This window comes from Dermacentor silvarum, chromosome 1, assembly GCF_013339745.2.
Source record: "Dermacentor silvarum isolate Dsil-2018 chromosome 1, BIME_Dsil_1.4, whole genome shotgun sequence".
Lineage (NCBI taxonomy): Eukaryota > Metazoa > Arthropoda > Arachnida > Ixodida > Ixodidae > Dermacentor > Dermacentor silvarum.
Window position 1 is genome coordinate 97526802 of NC_051154.1, and position 22633 is coordinate 97549434.

Sequence of the window (22633 nt, forward strand, 5' to 3'; positions counted from 1 at the left end):
AATGCTTTTAGCTCCCGTTGTCAGCTACCTTCAAGAGACCTTCAGATAAAATCCAGAGTCGTTATCCGGGCACTCAAGACGAGAATGGGCGCGAGAACGAAACGAGAACCTGCGAGAACATCCGAGCATCGTTGCGAGTGCAAAACGAGATCCGGGCAACCAGTCAAAACTTAAGAAAATGCGGTCTCTGGCCCGAACCCCTTCTACAGGACCGACCGCATTACATACACTGGTTACTGCCGAAACAAGTTACAAAAAAAAATATTCTTCCGATTTTTCCCTAATGTTTTCTTCCAATATCACTCAAGCTGTAACTTCTAGTACGCTGAAGTTTAATTTGTCATTTCCATTAGCGACGTTCAAAAGGCAGATGCAGTGCACCATACACTTGATTGTCATCTTTTGGCGCTGAGACAGGGTTACCTGTGCTGTTTTCAAAGCTAGCGGTCCGTGAGTTCCGCGGCGCGAGTTTTGCGCCGCCTCCTTCGGGAGATGGCGCCACGCTGCGTGACAGCGTCCGGCGCACCGCGGATAGTTGTTTGGCCGAGACGAGACTTGCAACGAGGTTCAGTTCAAAACAGGTTCATTTAAGCTCAGTAAGCTTTCTGGCCCGAGGCGCGGCACCACTCTGCTTTGCCGGTAACCATTTCATGCTCACATCTACACTCGATTACGGGAGAGCCAACGTTTTGTTTTTTTCTTCTCTGAAGACGGGCAGAAGCAGAATAGTAATGTGTGATGAATCGCTTCTCGCCATTCATTCGCCGTTTTACAATACAAATCGAGCAAAAATCTTCACACTTGTTTTTCTTCATTCGATGAAATGTTTGCACTTCAGCTGCAGTGACACTGTAGGCGGCAAATGCGAATCTGGAATCGGTTACTAATGCAACTACTATGCAATCTGATGATTGTAGAGGCGCTTTATCAGCCCTGTACTTCTCTCTCTCCCTCCTTTCTTTTTTCTTTGTTGCCACATAGGTTGTCCACAAGTATAGCCCCTAACAAGGATATTTTACGACATGGTTTCGGTCCTGAAGACGTGAGGTGATTGTGAATTGCGGCGCGAGGGCCAGTTTCTGCCCTACCGTTTGGTCGGCTATGCGTTTGAGAGAGAAAAAAAATGAAGCTGCTGTCATGACAGCAATTTTGTGTCACTCCGGTGCGCTCGGTGGTCTTTTGCTACTCATTGCGCGGCCCAATTTAGCAGCATAACTGACCACCGAGCAATCCGGAGCGAGCGCCAAAACCAAGCCAAAATGGTGCGATGTCCTGCTCCCATGTGACCCACCTTCTGTGTCATGACGTCACGACACGTACACCTTTAAGGCAAAGAAACTGAAACTGGTTATTAGAAAGCTAGTGCAGTAAATTATTTAGATTAAATCAGCTCGCCAGTAGTCTTTCCGTGGCTTCGGGGATTTAGGAATTTCGCTTAATGCGAAAACTAATTATTTCAAAATGTAATTTCAGTACTCCGTTAACAATCTACTGGCCTTGGTGGGACGCACCGTCTACGTCGTCACGGAAAGGTGGTGCGGGAATTTCGAGGTGGCGTCGCCTCCTTGTCGTAACGAGCTTCCGCCGTCGGTGACAGTCGTCCGGCTTCAATGCCGTTTGTGGATTGTATCGGTCGAATTTAGCGTAATATATAATGTGCTGTTAGGTTGTTATTAGTTTGTGACGCGTGCAGGTATCGTGACAGCGCTCTAGCGTACATAGTGTGGCGCGCGAACCGCTATACCAAGTTAAAGCCTCTATGCCAGCAAAGCACCACCTGCCCACACGCAGCTGCTTCGCGCATGCGTGCGTGGCCTTTCGAGGCGGTGCGTCGCGGTAGCGGATCGCGCGTCGCCCAATATGGCGCCGCCCACTTGTGCATTATAGCTGTCGAATTGCACACTTAATGCATTGGTGCTGGTACCGAACGACGTACCCCTAGCAGCCTCGTCACGCATCCTAGCTTTGGCAGTGTAGAATGAAGTGCTGATATACTCAAGCGCGTCGGCGGTCAAACGGGGTCGGCTGTGAGAATGCATTGGGCTTTGGCTACTGTAACTTGCGTATATGAATAGCCTCGTCTTGCGCGTGCCAGTTGCCTTTGCTCAACATAGCAATGACTAATTTCTAGACAAAGCTTTCGGGCAAAGCTTCTAGACGAAAATAAAGACAGCTGGTGCAAGAAATACTGAAAGCTTTGTTTGGGGACATTATTCCTTTCTGTCGTGAGCGGACTCGCTTAAACGGTGCTTGCCGTATTCTATGTTTTACTGCCGAAAGTGTGTTTGATTGGGTTGAAGAGAAAGTGGCTGTAGCCTGGTAATGAAAAGTGAGCAGCTTGGTGTAGGCACCGTTTGTGATTTGGACTCCTCGAAACAAGAGCTCATCCACCGGTAATTCCAGTCGCTTATCTGACGTAATTGCGGATCAGACAGGCCCAATGCTTTGCGAGTGAGCTGTCTGGACGAAAAATTGAAACAGGCAATGTGTACCCCTCGATGCCCAGCAACGTCGCCTGGTCGGTTGGTCAAGCTCTAGTTCGAAACTTTGGCATTATTTTTACATACCCTTATCAAAGGCAAGTGCGGAGCCCTGCATGATGGATCACGCGCGCGTGGGAAAGCTTTCGCGTAATGTGTCAAAACAGATTTACACATGTATGTGTTACAGGCTACAGTAAGTCTGAGGGGAAAACGGACTGAGAAAAGCGAACTGCAACCATATTGAAAAGCTTAGTTTCAGATAGTGTTGATACAGAGTAGGCCTCCGAGCATAATTTTACGTTTGAAGTGTGAGTGTGCGTCACAAAAATGCTCGCAGAAGTAGACGTTTCTCATGCGTAGCTTAAAATAAAAGAAGAAAAAGGCGCCGCCATTACTACTTGCCGGAAATGAGTCGGAACCTGGAGCGTTTAGAATCAGCGTGGCGCCGGAGCATGACCTCATTGCCCGCGACTGGATTAAGGTCTCGGAGGCCACGTTTTCGGAAATCGTCTGCTAACCACTAGGTCACCCCGTCGTCTTCAATCTTTTCTATATATATATATATATATATATATATATATATATATATATATATATATATATATATATTACAGATCTCGGATTTCGTTCATTAGATTACAGGGAATATTTACAAAATTCACGTACAATTGGAGGTCCCAAGGATGTTAAATAAAATTCGACAGGTACGAGCACTGCAGTTGTGCCAAAACTGCTTCAATATAGTGTACTATACTTTTCATGCTTAAATAATTTAGCCGAAGGGAAGTTTCGTTGCTGTGGGCCTTTAAAGCGACGCGGTGTTGTTATAGAACAAAAAGCGTTCCTTGCATGATTAATAGGAAGTTTCGGAAATCTGTCAGCGGAGGAATTTGCTAAGGTCCAGCGGTTTCCTAGAACGAATCAGTGCTGGGAATGGGAATAATCAGCTTTTGATGGCTGCTTTGCAACTGTTGCTGCCCGTGAGTAAGTAATTGGCTTGCTTGTGCGACTTAGCCGCGAATTTACCAGGTGGACAAATCTTCTGCACTGTCCCTCTTCCGATCCTCGTCGCACGACCACAGTACCTTTCTACATCCCGACATTAAAGCTTTACTCGAACACCCAAATCAGCTGATACGTTATACCACTTCGGCGTTGCTTGATTTATTTAGTGCCTGCCTCCCCCTTCCTCCACCATGCAGCCACCTTCGGTCCTCCCTTTTCTGAATAAATAAATTCATTCATTCTTTACAAGCAGCTGCATGCCCCCCCCCCCCCCCCCCCTTTCTTTTCGTCTTTGCCGATTAAAACCGACGTTCTTATTTTCTTAACCAAGGTTGAGAAACATATCACTGGAGCACAAATAATTTGTTCTTTTACTACAATTTGCGTACTCCGTTTGAGCCTTGCGTCCGCCGCGGGGTTTTCGCCAGTCGTTCAGTTTGTATAAACGTAGTGTAGTTAATGATCTCATTTACTTCATGGTTAGCTGGCTGCCGTAAAGCACGTCCAGGAACTGCGTTTGCTTGGGGCGGCGGAGTTAGGGCGTTCATCCCGCTGTTGAGACACCGGGTTCAAGCGATGAAGAGATGTGCCGCAGTATCGACCGGCCTGCCACACTCGGGACATCGCAACTCATGAGGACGACTTCAAGGGGCACTAAGCAGAGAAAAAAAGAGAAAGGAAAATGATTTAAGTTGCATTACTAGATTTCCCTTATACAATACTAAAGAAGCCGCTCTTACCGTGGCAGGTGGCTTGTTAATTACCAAGCAAGAAATGGCACAAAAGCTAAAGACTCATGGCGACGCCGCCTTGAAGTTGCCGCACCAGCTCGCTGTTACGTCATGTATTTTAACGGGACCTTCTAGGGCCTAGTTAATTTCGTACCTGCATAGGTGTACTACGTTGTATAATGAAAGAGGCGAAAACTGAACTTAGCAAGTTTCGAAAACATTATTACTGCGCCACAACATCAAAAAAAAAAAACTTTGGAATTTGTGGCGTCACACTGACGTACGTTGGGTTTTGAGCGCGAAATTAAAAAAAAAAAAGGAAAATGGGAGTTTGGCTTTCATCTTCTCTTCTAGTAATCAATATCTCGCAGTGAAATTAACAAAAACAGAGTTCTGAGGGAATACTTTATCGGTCCAATCTGGTTTAGCGTTTCTCGGTAGTGTCCCTTCGGGATGGCGTTCGATTTGAGATTATTGCCCAGCCGGACTACAGCCTGTGCTGCCTTAAATGCGGAGCGCTGCGTTCGATATCTGAGCGTTGATCCAAGTCCTGTTTAGATTTGAGAAAAACCGTCGCGGGCACCGTGCGTGTCCTTTCCCTTGTTAGGGGTAGCGTTTATACGAATGCCCTCCGGTGATAAAATGTTTTCCTGACCCGTCAACAGAATGGCTCGTCGCCAGGGGACAAACCGGTTGAAAACGGTACAGGAGAGACGCTTTTCTCCTCCTGGCCGGCGCTCGTCGCCAAGCGGATTTCTCGCATAATTGCGGCGCAGAGGCGTCGTTGCCTTTTCACGTATACAGAAGGGGACCACAGCGTTGAACAACGTCTTGGCTTTTTTATCGGAACCACTGCGAGACGGCGCTCCTCCGTGGTGTACACTGTGGGCAGAGCGATTGGTGGTTTTGAGCAGATGACAACTTCGTTTTTTTTATTTCGCCAGCTCTTTCCGACGGAATTTTTATTTCGCTTTCTTGTTATTGTGGAGACGTACGTAAGCAGCGTTCTACGAACGAAGCCGGTTGGCTTAAAAAGAAAGTTGTAAATTTGGGCTCCGTAGTCGTGTCTTTTCACATTATTCACAATAGGCGCAGTTTTAACGTCCCTTAGCGACACCATACGACTATGAGGGGAGCCGTGTAGAGCAGGGCCACGTGGGATTAATCTTGGTGCCCGGGTGCGTCATGGGTTTCATTTCCCATCGGAATGCCACGGTCGGGTATCAAACCCATAGCTGCACGCAGCCGCTATATGCGCACACAAGCTATACCTCGAATTACCGCTGTATTACAGCGACTGTTTGCTGGCTCGAACTTCCTAATTTCCGGTCTCTCGACGTTGTGGTCTTGAACAAGCGCGGCTGTTAATACGAATTTCTTTTATTGTGTGTTTTTTTTCTTCCGCCGTGCAATGTCCATCAAGTCTGGCAGCGGTTGCTCGTTAACTTTTTGCGCTGTTGTGGTAACGGCCCATTGCAACATTACCGCAACGCGTAGTTGTGAATCATAGCGTGGTATACGATCTGCATGCGTTATCTTTTTCATATAGTCTCCTGCACTGTGCTGCATCTGGTAAACCCTCCTCCTCTCTCGGTGTCCCAGCGCGGAGCCGCTGCACCCGCGGGGCAGTCTTTGGAAGCCCTTACGTTGACTGTGTGTCGCTTCGTCATGCGACGGTGGCTGCAGCATGCTAAACACCTCTATCGAGCGGCCTTTCTTGCACCATGGGCTGTGGTGGGGGTGCATCGCTGGAGCCTGGAATGCCAACGCCTACCTCGTTTGTATTCCGCGCTGCTGTGGTGTCGTGTAATTCGTTAATCAGAGTTATTGGAACAGCGAACGCAAGGGCGGCAGTGCGTTATGTGAGAGAGTGGGTCGTTCTTTTTATCGGTAATGTTGCGCCGCGCGAAATTTGACAACACTTCGGGGGTCTGCGTTGGTTCTTTTTCTACGTGGGTCTAATAGGTCAAAAAGCATCGGCGTTGTCTTTCATTTTGTAGGCGTCACTGCATGCCGTCGGCGACAGGGGAGGCGCCGCTGTATGTAGTCGTTGGCGAGGCCTGTATACAGTAAGGCGGGACGAAGATACGTCGGACCGGCGCCTCGCAGGAGCGCCACCCACGGTTTGTGTACGCAGGTCAAGGGTGGCGTCTAGATAAGAAATTTCTTCATGTTGCTTCTTAGGGGGCAGCTCCTCGAGTTATCGGCTTGTTTCGGTCTATGACATCATGCCGCGTCGAAATTTTACGCGGATCGTATAGGGAGATTCGTTTATCTCGGCGGCAAGCGCGGGCATGCACGCCGACTTCCACAATTTCAGGCGCCAGGCCGCGACAGTTCTTTTCGGGTAGTAATTTAGTAGTCCGAAAACTTCTATAGGAGCGCGTGCGTCAGGTGCGCGACCCCCGCCCAGGCAGGTGCTCATTGGCGGCTATCGCTGGTGTCGGTTATGTCGCTGCTCTTGGTTGGCGTTTTGCGTAAGCTCCGTGTGCCCAAGCGTCGGAAACCTACGGAAATAAGTCGTTTTAAGCTTTCAAAGCTGCAGCTGGGCCCTGAGAGACGTCGTAGCCAGAGTGGATCTAGACAAGTTCTCTATAGCGTGTAATGACGTACATCTCAGTGCGTGGGAATTTTCGCTCCGTTGGTATGCGGCTGCCGCAGCCTTGAATCGACGCTGTAACCTCACGCTGAGCAAGACAACATCGTAGCGGCTGAGCCACATGATGGGTAGTTAGGCCACAGGGCTTCCTTATAGGCTCACTTATAAAGACGTTCATTGGAGTCACTACCGAGAGCGACAAGCGCGGTATGATGGGCGTTAGCTGTAATTTCGTATCTTGGTCCTGCCCTTGTCTATAGTGCGCTTTGATCGGCGCACAACACTCTTTCCCCTGAAACGGAAGAGGAATGCAGTGGTTACTTTGAATATTTTCTTCCGAATAGGTACCTTCTTGTGGCGAGCAGACGAAAGAAGTGCGCCGTGATTACCGCGATGGTTGGTAACTGCGGTCGAGCTTTCATGTCTTCTCGAGTGAAGTAAGACAATCCCCTTTCATTTCTGGCTGCGACCAACGATACGTACAGTACTCACGGATTGAAACGGGACAGGCAAATTTTTGGTAGATCACTCCTTATGTGCAATTACTCGAGAGTACCATGTCATGTTGCTTCGAATCTGGTCACAAAAGGTGACGCGGACTCTGATCTAAGCGTACGAGTCGAGATTACGCCGATGTCACACGAACTACCGACGGTGGAAACAAAAGCATGCACGTTGGTTAGGCCTAAATTGTCTCGTTTCAATCCGTGAGCACTGTACGTCTGATGTACCCTTTACAATTTGTTAGGGGTACATTATACGGATCCGGTTGTTCTTTTGTGCGGGTACATTCGAGATATTATCTGACAGATAATTTCGACATTTTTCATGTCAAGGTGCGTCGGACGTACAGGCTCAATTTCATCTCAGGCTCAATTACGTCAGAGTTATGTCGCCAAAATCGGGTTATATTTTTGGGTAAACGCGACGTAACAGACCCCGTTTATTTCCTGGGGGAAAAATGGCTGTTTATAAGATGATGAATATTCAGCGGACCAAGACGGATATTTGAAGCGGTCCTAACACTGCTTTGGTAAACAAAGTGAGAGCAAGTATTTCATTTTGTGCTCCACGACCGCGCGCTACTATAATAACATTTGCATCTTTTGTCAAAAGTATACAGGCTACCCAACACCTTCGCCATACATGTCGTTCGGCTGTGTCTGAAACTCCTCACCTTTGTAGGATGAGTACTGGAGTTATGTTCGTTTCCCAGGGTGTAGGAACTAATGGCGCACCACTAGAAGTCCGTTAAACAGCCTCTAGTCAGGTCGCTGGCAACTTGGCCCGTATACTTTTCACGAAGAGTGCGCGCCTCGTGTTCGCGTTGACGCCGTGAAGAGTCACGAGATACGGTATACATGACCACTTGATCGCCGATCCGCTTGAGCGATGCGTAGCGACCGTGTTGGAGTGGTTGGTGCTAGATTTCTCAATAAACTCGTACGTCCAAGTGGAGACAGCTTACCAGCCTTTAGGAAAGTTTGGCCTTGCCACATTACCGCACGCGCCTGACCATAGGGTAAATCTTTCCGTCCAGCAACACGGAGCGGTTAGATAGGCAGATCACCGATTTACCCGATGGCGGATGCGCAAACGTGGCACGACTAAAACTGTCATAGCAGAGACGCATTTTTCCATCTTTTATTTTGTTCCAATTTAGGCTAAAACTGATTTCAAGAAAATACATATGTAGTCGCGTAGTAATTTTTTATGTGCTTTTACTTCGTCATTGTTCTTGTCACCACCTAAAATGAATAACCAATTAGGCCATACTACGTTAATACGTTACCTTACGTTAATAGGCGATTTTCACAGCTTGATTTTTTTCGGGCCCTCTCGATTATTCGCATCTACCCGCAGCACCGCCGCCACCCACATCATAAAACCATCGTGTGGCGTCAACAGAAATTTCGGCCGCAGTTTCTTCAATAAACTACAACTTAATGAATATTTCTGGCTGTTTGTGGCGCAGATGATTCTAGCTGTGAATATAAGCAGAGTGTCTGGTCGCAGCAGTCCAAATCAACAAAGTCTGCGAAGTTTTATATAAAGTCAAGATATTGAGTAATAAAGCAGTTTTCAATATTTTCCACCAAAAGTTTTGTGGTTATTGGTTTCCTCTGTATTTTCTCATTTTTCTAACAGGGCATGCGCATTTCGATGGTAGCGTGAACGACAGAACGGTAACGCTTTGCTAAAATACTGTATTGTGCTAGCTTCAAACACTTCGCCGGGCTGACTGGCGCGCGCGCGAGTGGTTTGTGATACCACGTGACCAACACCTCAGGTGCCGATGACGTCTACAGTTTCACGCTCTAAGCCGCGCTGTACTGAGTATGCGTTTGGAAATGGTCGCATTAAAAGTTGATGGGACTATTTGTTTCGTGCTCGAGGAACTGAGCATTTGTACCGTAATTACGCAGTGGCCAGCTACGTAAATAAAGAGAAAAAAGCGAGACAAAAGATTTGCATGCCAGTACTCCTTCAGGATAGAAAAAGGCGCGGTCACTGTCCCAGTCAACGTTAGGGTCTCGATGCGCGTCCATCGAGGAACTCCATTCAAGGTTAGTTTCCCTCTATACAGGGCGTCCCAACTATCATGCACCAATATTTTTAAAAATATGCAAATACCACGTAGCTGGACAGAACCAAGGTAATGTTGTTTGCTGTTGCTTGGAGATACTGAGATTATTTTCAAATTCTCAAATATAATTACCTGAAAAGTGTCAAAAAGAAAATTGTAGAGCAACATGAAAAACTCCCGGTACAGCTTTCTGTTGCTTAATACGTGTTACATAAAAGTGTTTTTCCGAGCGCGAAAGAAGCCCGCGAATACACGCATAATTGCCGCGCGACTGGCCGCTCGAGGCACTTTGCGTGTATTCGCGGGCTTCTTTAACCCTCCGAGACCCCCGAGATGCGTGGGGAATGTCCATCTTCCAGAAACGTGCGGATTAAAAGAAGATGGAAGGATTAACTGGTCAGCAGTCGCGATAAGTAAAAGACGATTAGAATACTGGTGAAAAAAAAAAAAAAAGCAGGGAAGGTATTCATAGAACCGGTCATTGCAAGCGTTGGTAATGGTACAATATATTGATACATGTTTTAAATACGAAAGTTAAGATTGGGATCAGATTGGAAAAAGGCCAGATAGCGGTAGATGTAGTAAAACCTGAATAAATTCAGCAGGCTGTGACTATTTGTCCCCACCCCGTTTCACAGGGGATGCCAATAAACATCATCATTATCGCGAGCGGTGCGGGGAAAAGAGTGGCGCAACTCTGCTCCCTTAGGGACCGTATACCGGGACACTACTCAAGGTTAACTCAAGGTGGACACCCTATGCCACCTAGAGGAAATTCTAGAGAGCACACGTAGAGGTGATCTTGGTGGCGTCGGGACACCTTAACCAACGCCTTTGTGACTTCAACCATTGCTTCAACCAAGACAATTTCGGCCTCAATCAGGGTCCGACCGTTGGATGCTCTGGGGGGCCGCTCTGGAGTACTTATTTCAAACGTGCTATACATCGCGAACAAAACAAGGGCCAAGTCTTGTTCGCGCTGTATACCACATTTGAAATGAATTTTAACCAACTCGCCCAGCTCTTGCGTCTGAGAGAATGGCTGGGTTGGTGATGTCCAGGTCGTCCAGGGGTTAGTAAGCTGCCAGATAGGTGGTAATCGGGGCTGCCTCGTGACACAGGCTACGACTTGTCATATTCCAGAGCACGGCTTCGCCTAGCAGGACAAGTTGAAAGCGGCGAGTACTGCTGTCGCCATGGCGCCAGCAGGGCAGGCGTTTATGCACTTTAAACGGGGTCAGATCGGTATGCTGTAGAATTGAAGTCAACCAGTACGCAAAGCATAACCGTTTGGTGTCGGGCGTCAGTTTCGTTAAAGTAAAGAAAATAAAAAGAAAGCCATTGCCGCTCGCCTGAGATGAAATGACGCTGCACCTATGTCGTTGAGAACCAGCGCAGCTTCTTGGCATGACCTCCTAGGTCTAATGGGGCCTACGGCGTGTTTAAGGTCTCATGTCTGCTTACCTCCAGGTACTACATCGTCGGCTGAAGTACTATTTACATGCTGTTAATAATACATCAAAGAAATAAGACAGATATTGCATTGATAGTATACTATGCTGTATGCTCATTTATAAACAGTTTAAAAACTCAAATGAAAATTTGTTGCAGTTTTCCTTAAACGTGTTTCCACATCGTGTGTTGTGTTTGCGTACTGATTGGTTTCATTTATGCGCTTACATGGCTTTTAACTTTAATAAATACAATTCATGAGAAATAGCTCACTAGTGAACGTATTGACGATTAGTACACTCAAGTTCTGATCTCCGTGGCTGCCGTGAACCTTAATCTCCAAGGAATGGTCATTTTGCGTCTTCCCTCCTATTTCTTATAATCAGAGACAGTCGTCGTACTCTTGTCCTCTGCTTTGTACGTGCTACGTTTTGTCACAAGGAATGATTTATCGTTCGGTAATGCGGCATCATATGGCTAAAACTCTTTAATTGAATAAGCTGTGGCTCGTATCGCTAGAGTTTTCGGTTTTTGTCACGTTGACTTGAAACCTTGTTCCGTTGGGCAAGATTTGAGTGGGTTCGTGCATCGCACGTGCACAATCGTCTAGAACTTCGCGTAAAGTGGCTGTGCAGAGGACTTGTCATGCACATATCCGACACCTTTCGGGAAAGCAACCGTGTGCGTGGGCCGCACGCGTAACAAAATAGCGGATCCGTGCGACGTAAGATTTGACACGTTCTGCTTTTCCGTATTCATTTTCTTTTTCTTCTAGAGATAATTTTTACAACTCTACTGCCGCATTTACACAAGGATATTGTGCAAAATGAAAGAGTGCAACTAATAATGTTCAGGAAGCTAATGAACTACTGGAGCCGCAGAAGAGAAGCTTAGGATTCACTGGTGCACTCTGCAACTTGCGCCTACTTCCGCAGCAGCGCATCCCTTAACTCCAGGTTGCGCAAACATTTTTTTTTTTTTCGTGGCTCCAGTGGTCCATAAACTTTTCTTCTCCTAGATTACAGCGGCTCTTTGCCGTTGTTTATTCGGTGGACCCAGAGCCTTGCATCCGTTTTTGGTAAAGCAGACTTTAGGGAACTCCGCGGCGGAGAATGGGGACTCGAGGGAGCGCAGTGGCGAGCAGAGATCTGCGCGTCTTTCCCCATTTCTCCCTCTTTCCACTCGCGCGAGAACCGCCATCTGCCGGACTTTTCGTACACTCTCGCTTGTTTCCGAAAACCCCGCGTATCGAGGGGAGGTGGAGCTGCGGTTGCGGGCGCACACACAAACAAATGGTTCGCGTGCCCACTTAGCCCGAGAAAGGAAGTTGCGACGCTTGCGCCGCCTTTCACTCGTCGGTTCGGCTTCTCCCGTGTGCTCTCAGCGCCGACAGCGAAGCCAGAAAGTGTTGTGCGTCGGCGTTGACTCTGCCTCCCCACCCCGCTTGCGTCTCCCCAGTATTTTTTTTCCCCCGCTCCCGCTCTCGCTAAACAGCGTCGTCGTGCTGCTTAGTGTATGCGGAAAGCGATGGCGACGTGGTACGGCGCACGGGGAGCCATGGCGCTGATCGCGGGTCGCTCGCCGCTGGGTTGAATGTCGGTGCACAACCTGTACGGCTGCCCCAATGGGCTGTACATGCGGGCCCCGCTGGGATTCGGGGACTACCTGGCATTCCAAGGTGAGCCACGGCGCGCGCCCTTCGCCTGCTCCTCTTCGATGCATGGCTTCTCGCACAGCTCCTGCTGCTGCCGCTGCGCGATGCAGCGCGCTGTAAACACGGCCAGGCATGTCCATCGCCCATGTTTACAGTGGTCTTCACCGCTGCTTGGTGGGGACATGTCGCGACGCTCTTGCGGTGATTGTGCGCTGGTCCCTGTCTTGGTGATCAGGAGTGAGCAGGAGCCGTCCATTGTGTCTGGTGTTTCACCGAGTTCACGCAACTATCATTCGAAGACCCGCGCTGTCGTGCTATGGCATCGCCGCACCTTGCGTGATTACATCGCGGTGTCCCTTAACGCACGCGTTGCATTTCTGTATATACTCTCATGCACGCGTATCTTGCACTTCGCTCATCGCTTGAAAATGAAGCGAGAGTGTCGCACCGACTTGATCGCGTAGGTCATTATGTGCGCGCTTGCAAATCGGCGAGTGACTCAACGTGAACGCATCTCCAATGTAAGAACTGTGCGCTGTTCTTTGAATGCTTGTTTCTCTTCAGCCACTTCACGGAGTAAAATGCCTCTGGCAGGGGTTGTCTAATCTCAAACATCGTGAAGCTGCCGATTATGAAGATTTGCTAAACCCGCAGGTGATTATCGCACCTTCTGTATCCTGCATAAATCTGCCCCGCATAGGCACATGCGCCTGACCGCTTTCAAGGAGCGAGTGCTCTCGGAGCAGGCGGGGCGGGCGTACAGCTGTGGCTGGCCGTCAGCGGCGGTGCACTCCGATGGGCCGTGCGGGGTCGCTTTGTTTCGCGCATCATTGCATGGCGCCGAACCGCTGAACGCCGGCGGCGCTGGCCGGCACTTCCTTTGCAGTCGCCCCCCGCTGTGAGCTCGGTTTGAGTAATGGGCGGCCGCGACCCGGACGCAGGTCGTAGGGCGAGCGGTCGGGATCGATATTGGGGAGAGGGCGGGAGGGCAAACCTCGTTTGCGTCGGCGCCGGAGCTCGGTGTCCTCTCTGGCCCTCCCTCGTTCGCTGTCTTCTCTCGCTGGCTTTGTTTTTGTCCGGCGCACACTGCATGCTGTGTCTTTTGCGTAACGTGGTCGCTGGCTGGCTCGTGCCTGCGTGGCGCAGCCTTGCGGTCGCCTCCGCGCGACGCTGGTTGGAGCTCCCCCCATGCACTCCGTGGGCCACGCGTGCGAACCTGCGGCCGGCGGTTGCGGCGCCTCTTGCGGGCCAGCACGCGGCTTCAGCTCCTGTCGCTTGGCTGTTACGCGCCTCCACCCTCCCTTGCGCTGGCCTCTGCGCGCGCGCGCGCTGTGCCTCTCGCGATGAACTTCTGCCGCGCTTTGTTGCCACCCGTCGTTGTCTTGGGATCTCCGCGTGAGGCGCGCACATGCTGCACTTCGCTCCACGTGGCGGAATCCTTCAGGACGTGTTAACATCTATCGGTAAACGTTGTGCAGTTAAATTTAGAAATGGTTTAGGCACTGAGTTTTGTTAAAAAAAAAACTTGTGCATATCTTTTTTTAAATTTAGCGCACTTGTCACTCTTGGCTGCGCTTCTTATGTCGCGTGTTTTCTTTACAGGGATTGGAACATCAGGCTGGGGTGCTGCTTTATTATGAAGTTTGGCGATGTTTTACGTGTCATGCTTCCTGCACTCGTGTTGCGGTTTCGTTGATTTTAGAGAGCGGCGCATGGTTTCCTTGCGACTTGTAGCCTCGGCGCATTCGAATGTCTGAAAGTCAGTTTATTCGAGAGCAGGTTGCAGTTATTGCATGTTTCAGGCTAAAAAACGCTCCAATCTGTTTATTGTTTAATCAATATATATATATATATATATATATATATATATATATATTGTTCTATTCAATAGTTTGCGTAAGGAAGGTGTTGATCATCATTCTTTTTTTTTCTTTTACTTCTTACAGAATTATCACCCCTTTTCGCGCAATACGTTCTTTTTTGTGTGTGTCGCCTAAAGCAACGTGTAATTTTAGTTTTTGCACGCAGTAGTCGGCATACCATTTTTGTATAGAGCGCAGCGAAGTATTTTAGCTTGCTCCTGGGAATGTACAGCGGTATTGCATTTACGTTTAATTGAATTTACTACAGCATTTATATTTAAGTTTAGAAATGAACTATAAAGAACCCTGGATATCTTACGTTGTTATTGCAGTGTGTTGCAACACACCCACGGACAACCAAAGAAGAATATGTACAGCAGAACAGGCTGAAACTACGAATTGGCTCACTTTTTATAGCATATGCGAACTTTCGTTGGTGCGCGTTGCTTTAGGTCTGTGATATAATACTTTCTTTCTTTAAAAAGTATGTATGAAATACGCCTGAAATGCGGTAACATAAATCTGCGTATTTTTAACTGTATGGTTGTACAATTTTACTGTCATGGAAACATTCCTAGCTGAAAAAAAGAAGAAACGAAAAAGAAGTGCACGATAAATTATTGCCAGCAAAATCTGGGAAATGCACTGGAACGTTTTGAAACTGCCGTATATGGGGACATTAGAAGGCATAAAAGAAATTCACGTATCTCGTATCTGCTTGTCAGTTTCTATAATCGCAACAAATCCGTTGAATGCGCCTTTCTTTTGCTACCTTCAAGTTATTATTTTGCTTCATTTGTTATCTTTTGACGCCTAAATGTAGAATGTCCGGGCATAATTTTCCGAACAGCTACTCGGAAAACAATTTTTTTTTCTCCCCTTTACTCTCCCCTTTAAAGCTATTACCAAAGACGCGGTAACTTCAAGACCCACGTGGGCGCGTTGTTCCTGCTCGATATTGAAGTGTACTTCTCTAGGTATGTTATATAGACACATCCGTCGTGTTGAATACGAACTCACCGCCTCGAAGGGCGATTATGCCAAGCAAACCCGCGTGATTCCTGTTACTTGCTGTGGTACTTTCGACTTTTGAGTCCACAACAAAAATAAGCCTCGTTTTGATTGCATCAATAGTTCGGCTGCAGTTTTGCTCACGACCTCCGTCCATAAGTAGGCCTGAATGGCATGCTTGCGCACAGAGGACTTGAGTAAAATTGGGGCGAGGCTCTCAGTTCCGGAGACGGAAGTTTTACGGGATAAAACCTGAGCCAGAGAAAAGTCGGCCCATTTCTTGATGCGAGATAAGTGTGAAATCGGTGACGCTACTCTGATTTGCCGCCGTAAGGTTTCAGTGCGACATTCAATAAAAGAAAGTTCGGCAATTTGTTTTCCAATAATAATTGACCTTCTACTTCAAAGAGCCGTTTGAAAATAAAGTTGATCTCTCTCTCGTTCCTCAAAATGAATGAAAATGGGGTTTTGAAAGTCTACTATGCCAATGTAAACAGGTTAAACGTTGGTCTTCAGCGCACATTTAACTGCAGTTGGGACACTAGGGGCCAGGACGACCGAGCGTAGCACAAGTTGGTGGGGATTCGTGCTACTGAAAGGCAGGCGTGCAAACGGGCGGGTGTCCGTGTTCGCACGTCTGCCTTTCAGTAACTAGGCCCTAGCCCGTATTCTTGTCCGATGACTTCCGGCGTGATGTCTTACTGCAGCGTCTGACATTCGTTGACATCACGATGCTTGCCTGCCCTCTCAATGCGCTCAACAAAACTATACGTAGTACGTGTATTTGAAGGTCGCGTTGACGGGCGGTTGTGTGTGTCCGCAGGTTATACGGTCGGTCGTCACGTCTCTGCTTCCGCGCTTTCCGCCGATCGCCGAATGTGATCGACAGCGGCCCGAAACCATTGATGGCGTGGCGTCCGCCCCAACGCGATTGCAATGAATTTGCAATGATTTGCAATGCAATTTGCAATGATTGCAAAGCCAGCGCAAGCCTCGCTGGCTGCTGTCCCTCGTGCTTTTGCATAGGTGGGCAGTGGTAGCGGAATAGCATTGGATAAGAATAGCGATTTGGGCGAGTTTTGTCAAAGTTCATCACGTGATTTGCAGCCCAAAGCACCGAACTGCAGAAGGAAAATAACGGAGGGTTAACGAAAGAAGGCCAAATAAGGAGCGCTCGTGTCTTTTTTTTTTTTTTTTTTCGCTAACCCTTTCGTTATTTTCTTTCGGCAGTTAGGTGCGTCGCACTGCAAATCCCGTCATGATAGTAGAATAAGACTGGCGCTGTACAACCTCTTTGCTCACAGCACTGCATGCATGAGCCTGCGTCTGTCTCTGTCCTGGCATCAGTGCTCGAGAAAGGAGGTCGGAGGTTCGAAGTTGTACTTCGCAGCTTCCCCTGGCCCTTTAATAATAATAATAATAATAATAATAATAATAATAATAATAATAATAATAATAATAATAATAATAATAATAATAATAATAATGTGAAATCCGCAAGAATCCGTGCACATAAGCATTCCAGGTGAAGTGATACGAGCGATCTGCCAGCAACCGCAGAGCAGTCCTAAAGAAATTAGTGCAGCAAAAGAGCGTAGTAGATATCTAGAAATAGGCGAAACAGAGCCGCAAGGCCACGATGTGAGCCAGCCTTTTTTTTTTTTTTTCACTCCAGAGTGACGTACACGTGTCACGTGTGCGACAAGGACTTATTGATTTTATCTCTTGTTACACTCCGTGTTCGGGCCCATGGTGGCTATATATAGACCATTTCGGCCTTGGTCGGTGCTGCAGGCACCGTGCCAACACGTTCGGTTTGCTATCAAATGTGTAGCGTGCCTCTGTGGTATCTTGTTTTGTTGCTGTCAGGGCACACTCCCTATAGAGCTCTATCTCTTGTTCTCTTCAGTGCTTCAGTTTTCTCCCCTGAGTGTAGCATGCTGTGCTTCTTGTTTCTGCGCCGTCTGCTGCTAAGCTCAGCGTCGCTGCCTATCGAATGCCTGCTATGGGGACCGCTGTGTAACGTGTCATGTTGCCCTCTGCCTCATTGAGCAACATCGAAACGTGCGGTGTCAACGACTTGCGGTTATGTGAGCGTATGTGTCATACGAGATGAAGCTGAAGGCGTGATCTCGTTTGTCAGGGGCGCGCACGCTTACTGCATCACGCCATTTCCCCGCCACAGTTGTAATTTCCGCTTTCATTTTCAACCCCTTGTATTGTGGAAGCCGTAATTCATGGTTGTCTTGGCATGCCAACGCGTCTTCGCGCGCCGGCCCGTCAACATGCGCGGGTTTTGTCCCTTGGATAGATATTAACAGACTGATGTCTTACTGATTCTGTCATTATGTATATAAAAGGTCGCACGAGAGGACATTTCATACAAGCTAGGATAATTGTACTGCCCGTTATAACGTTCAGGACAGCAGCAGTACATATCATCTATACGGCGTTTTCGTTTACTGAACAAGTGTATGATACATCGGGGTACTTTATTTACGATCCATCCCTAGTAAATAAAGCTTGGTCATCAGCATCATCACCATTCCTGTGATGCACAGCTGCACAAGTGTGGCAACACGTTGCGCACAAGTAGGCACTTTTTTATATACATTTGCTGTTGCCTCGTCTTTGCATGGTTGCTTTCTCGCGTTCCCTCTGTCCATTCTTCCTCTCTCGCGGTTCTCGAGGCCAGGTCCCCTGATCAGGGCTGTATCGGCCCTAGTTTCGGTAGCTTTGATTTGGCTGTCGTCACTTCTTGGTTAAGTCTTCGGACGCAGCTGTCTGTACATGGCTACGAGGACATAAATTAGCGCCATCATCCGGGAGCGCACCGCTGACGTGGTATGAGGCATGGCCTCCGATATCGTGTGTGCGCTCTCGGAGGCTATGTATGAGAAATAACACTGCGCGCTCCCCATAGTTTGCCTTCCGGTGCTTAAATGAAGTACCGCGTCGCGCTCCTGGCCATTTATGTAATTTCCTTCAAAACAAGGGAAGTTGGCTGCTGCCAAATGACTGACCTTGAGCAAACAAAGAACACTTTACACATGCCGTACCTTCACAAGATGCAATACACGGCCAATGTGTGCGGTCGTCGCAATGGAGCTCGCCGAAATGGTTTTATTGCGTGAAGAAAGCGTGCAGATATATTCGTGTTGTACGCTGTCTGTAAAACAGCAGTCAACATCGTCTCAGTCATGCAATCGCGCGGATTCTAGAGGAGTGGTTGCACGTGCGCGCGCTTGTTATGGCGTGACATTCCCATTTCGCTGCGAGCGGTACTGCCCGTGTTTCTTTTAAAGACGATAGTCTTTCTTGGGCTACCTAAACGCGAAAAACTTTGTCACTCGATTCAACCGCCCGGCCAAAACCAACCAAGCTAACTAGCACTGGTGGCACGTGGTCATACACGTCAACATTATACAGCGCAAAGGAAACCTCAGGCCTACTTGAGGCAAAAAAAAAAAATATGTACATATAACCATGACCCGCAGCGTTCATTTAATTAAGAATACACATTGGACTGTTTTTTACGTTAGTAAATGAGAAATCAACGCGTTAAAAATAGTGTCGAAGAAACGCTACGCGTTAAAAACAAGCCGACTGTAGTCGCGGTTCTGTAGCTGGCTTTAAGCCAACAGTAATAAGAGGTCCGAACAGATGGCGCGAGAGCAGGGTGAACGCGGGAAACTTAATTGAATTCAGCAAAACCTCCATTGCATCCATCATGGAAGGGGTGGGAGGGGGAGACGAGAGGATGTTACGTATCAGGGGCGGCAGAAGACTATCGTCTTTCGACGTCATTTGTAGCGAAGCAAGCAGATATGCGGCCAATTTTAACGCGATAGCGTTAAAGGCCCCGCGTCGCAGAAAATCTGGCGTCGGTGTCGGCGTAAGCGCTGGCGTCCGTGGCGAAAAAAATCATCCCGAACCACCCCGACCGCGCAAGCCCTCCGCGTGGCGCAAGGTGTTAGTGAACAAAAATTGAATTTCTCACAGTAAAATCCGCCAGAAAAAATGGTAAAGTACGACTTAACAACAACCTACAGGCATGGTGGCGTCGGATTGTAATTTGAATGTACGAGAAAACATAATTTTGTTAAGAGGAAACTCAAACACAAGCCCCTTTTACAGCATTTCTACCATACCAACAGCGGCGCGCTTGGGTAGGTTACTTGCGAAAATCATATCCAGATGGTGCTCGCATCCTCGGCAGGTCAAATTGGGACTTAGCCTGCCTAATGCGTTTTGTACACGCGCGCGCGTCGGGGCAGTAGCAACCAATTAATAAAATCATAAAAAAGTTCCTAGGGCCTTCAGATTTTAATCTAAGACGACTTATATTGCCCCTGGAAAAACGTCTTCCCAGCAATGCATTTCTGTTTAAAAGTGAAGCCGACTTTAAGGGGATCGGTGTAAGCTTGGTCTTTGTAAGCTGGTTTTCCCACGTTCGGTGTTGCAGTGAAGCCTACTCACAATGAAAAATGCGATGCGAATGGGGCCCGATGATGCTATCGCGTTCCACTCTTAAAGGCGAAGCTTAAGCGTCCTCCTTTTTTTCCCCTTCTTTCTTTGTAGCTGGAACGGATTTTCACGAGGCCGCCTGAGAGATAACGCAATCCTGTCTGCTCAGGTGGATTATATTAGGATGCGGACATTACTTTCTCGACAAGTTGAAATGGCCATGTAGCTAATATAAAAAAGATGCACTAATAAACTTTCTTTCATTTAATCGCTTGCGAGATTGCGAAATTGAAACCGAGACGTAGTGAAGTCATACCTGCTTTGCGGGAAGCTTCAGACTAACATAACTTTCGAGATATCCGTCCATACCAAAATGTGCTAAAATAGGCATTGGCGTTGCAGTCATTATCGTTCAGAACTCTTAAAAGAGAGAGGCGCGGTCTTGTGAAACTGTTGACAGGAAGGCCAGTATATTTCGTACCACATGTTGGAGACGCAGCTAGCTAGATGTCAAATTTCTTGCTACTCTTAGGATTTCCACTAAGCGTGCATGAATTCATGACTGCTAAATTTTACACATTAAACATTTACCATAAAGTGAACAAATTAAAAGATAATTAGTGATTTTTTCGGTTTTAACTACCTCGACATTGCGATTTGCCTTGCAGGTAATGCCCGCCTATTCAGATAACACATCAGAACAGGCCGGATTGCGCTTTCATGAAAAAAAAAAATGAAAAAGAGCAACACTGAATAAATATAATAAGAGTATATAGCAAATGCCTGTTAACTTAAGCATAGTATACGGCTTCATGCCCATAAAACGAACAAGGAAAGCGGGACAATGACGAGTGGACAGGACAAGGTGTTTATCTTTCCGCTTTTGCCCTCTTCCCGCGGAGTTTTTTTTCTTTCTTTTTTCCCCTCTTTTTTGTTACGAACGCGGTATACCTGTACGTAACGCACGCTTTTGCACCGTGCCGTGGGCTTAAGGTCGCACTGTACGAGAATTTTATGAGGCAAAAATCAAAGCCCCTTTCTTGGTTGAACGCGATGGTTGAACGCGAAGCTTTGTCCCATGCAAACTGAATCAAAGTCCAAAGCCAACGACCACGCAACGGACCCAAGAAATGCTGAGCGAGCCGATGCGATGCATATGTGATTTGATTGCTTGTTTAGGATTGTATTTTTTTTAACGTTGAACTTGAATGAAGACACATTTAGTTAACTCTTCCCGTTCCGCGCCCATTGGGCATGGTTAGCCCTCTATCGATGGTTTGAAACGCCGCTTTCGAGACCTTCCGCGCCGCTCACAGACATACTGCGCTATCGGACGTGAAGAAGGAGAACAATATTTTAGTTTTCTAAGCAGTTCGCTTTTTTCCCGCGAGGCGGTGATTTTTAAACGCGCTCCGAAGTTTCGCGTTGTCAAAGGTGAACGAAAAAGTGGCAGCCCGCTATAGATGGTTTGAAACGCCGGTTTCTAGACCTCCCGCGCCGCTGACGGACACACTGCGCCATCGGACATGAAAGAGGAGAAACTATGTTTTTGTTCTCTAAGGAGTTCGCTTTTTTTTTTCCCGCGAAGCGGTGATTTTTTAACGCGCTCCGAAATTTCGCGATCGTCAAAGCAGAACGCAAAAATGTCCGGCTCCGGAAACGGCACGCGCGCTTCGGGAGATCGCAGATATCGCGATTACGCTGCCTCTGTGGCTGATCTTATCGATACATCGAATAGCTGCGAGTCAGAGGACGCTGACTTTTCGTCGGACTTTGAGTCTGAAAGCGACGATGACGCAAACCAGCCCGGAACATCGGCGGCCGCAGCCCGGCACGCCCAACTGTAGTGCTTGCAGTTAAATTTTTGTAACGGAATACCTGTTCAATGAAAAATTGATTTTTTTCGGAGATAGTGCCTAATAGACGGCAATACATTTTGTATATGTCATAATTTTTGTAACATTTTTTTCTTGGTAGATACAAGCGTGTCTTTACAATCTTTGTTCAATTTTATCGCACAGTCTTGAATTTAACAATTTATATCTTTTTTATGACATACATCTCGTTAATAACTTTTTTTTTGCGTGAAAAGTGCATTCATCTTGCTTTCTGTTTATGTAATACGTTAAATATTTAGTGCAGCAGTTCCTTCAGAAAAAAAAAAAAAACATCTGCCGTAACATACAAAAAACACCTATTTACCCCATGGTAGGGAAAGAGTTAAGTTGCATAGCCTTTATTTTAGATCGTGTAGCCGTTTATTACACATACACACTTTCACGGATGACTCTACACTTGCACAAGATTGCCTTGTGCACGCTGTGGTAGACGTTCAGAGGCTCTGCCGTTGCCGATACACGGGATCGGCCTTACGGGCACGATTGTGCGCGCGCTTACGTTAGCGTACGGCACCGTGCGCTGCACCCCCGGCAATTACCTATTGTGACGGCAGGGAATGCATTGCGTGACGCGCGTAATGCAATGCAGATATATACAGTTCGTCTGGGTAGCTTGGCGTTGCAGTTCCCATTATTCTTATCGGTACAACTGCGAATGTTAACTGTATCTACGATACGTATGTCGTGCGCCGTTGTTCTATTGCATGCGCAGATGCGCAGATAGTTCAATTGTGTAAGTTGGCTTTCCTGCAGTGCGTTTTCGACGCCCACGGATGAATCAGTGAGACATAAAAAAAAAAAAAAGAATCCTTGCACGGAGCACAGGTAAAACGTTGCACCTTACAGAGATGGGTACATGTCAGTACAATTCAGGTCATGGTTGC

The 22633-nt window shown here is 47.5% G+C and overlaps 1 protein-coding gene across 3 annotated transcripts in view; it reads left to right on the forward strand.

The window, feature by feature from the left end:
• Positions 1-22633, forward strand: part of LOC119433248 (genetic suppressor element 1) — a 174613-nt gene that overhangs the window by 28801 nt on the left and 123179 nt on the right. The window contains exon 1 of one of the 3 annotated variants that reach the window (XM_049671336.1): positions 12355-12535. The exons of the other annotated variants lie outside the window; for them this stretch is intronic. Within the exon in view, the coding sequence (XP_049527293.1) occupies positions 12451-12535 (85 nt within the window). The 5' untranslated portion in view covers positions 12355-12450. Of the gene's footprint in view, positions 1-12354; positions 12536-22633 lie in introns of those variants that run through there. 3 annotated transcript variants of the gene reach the window in all.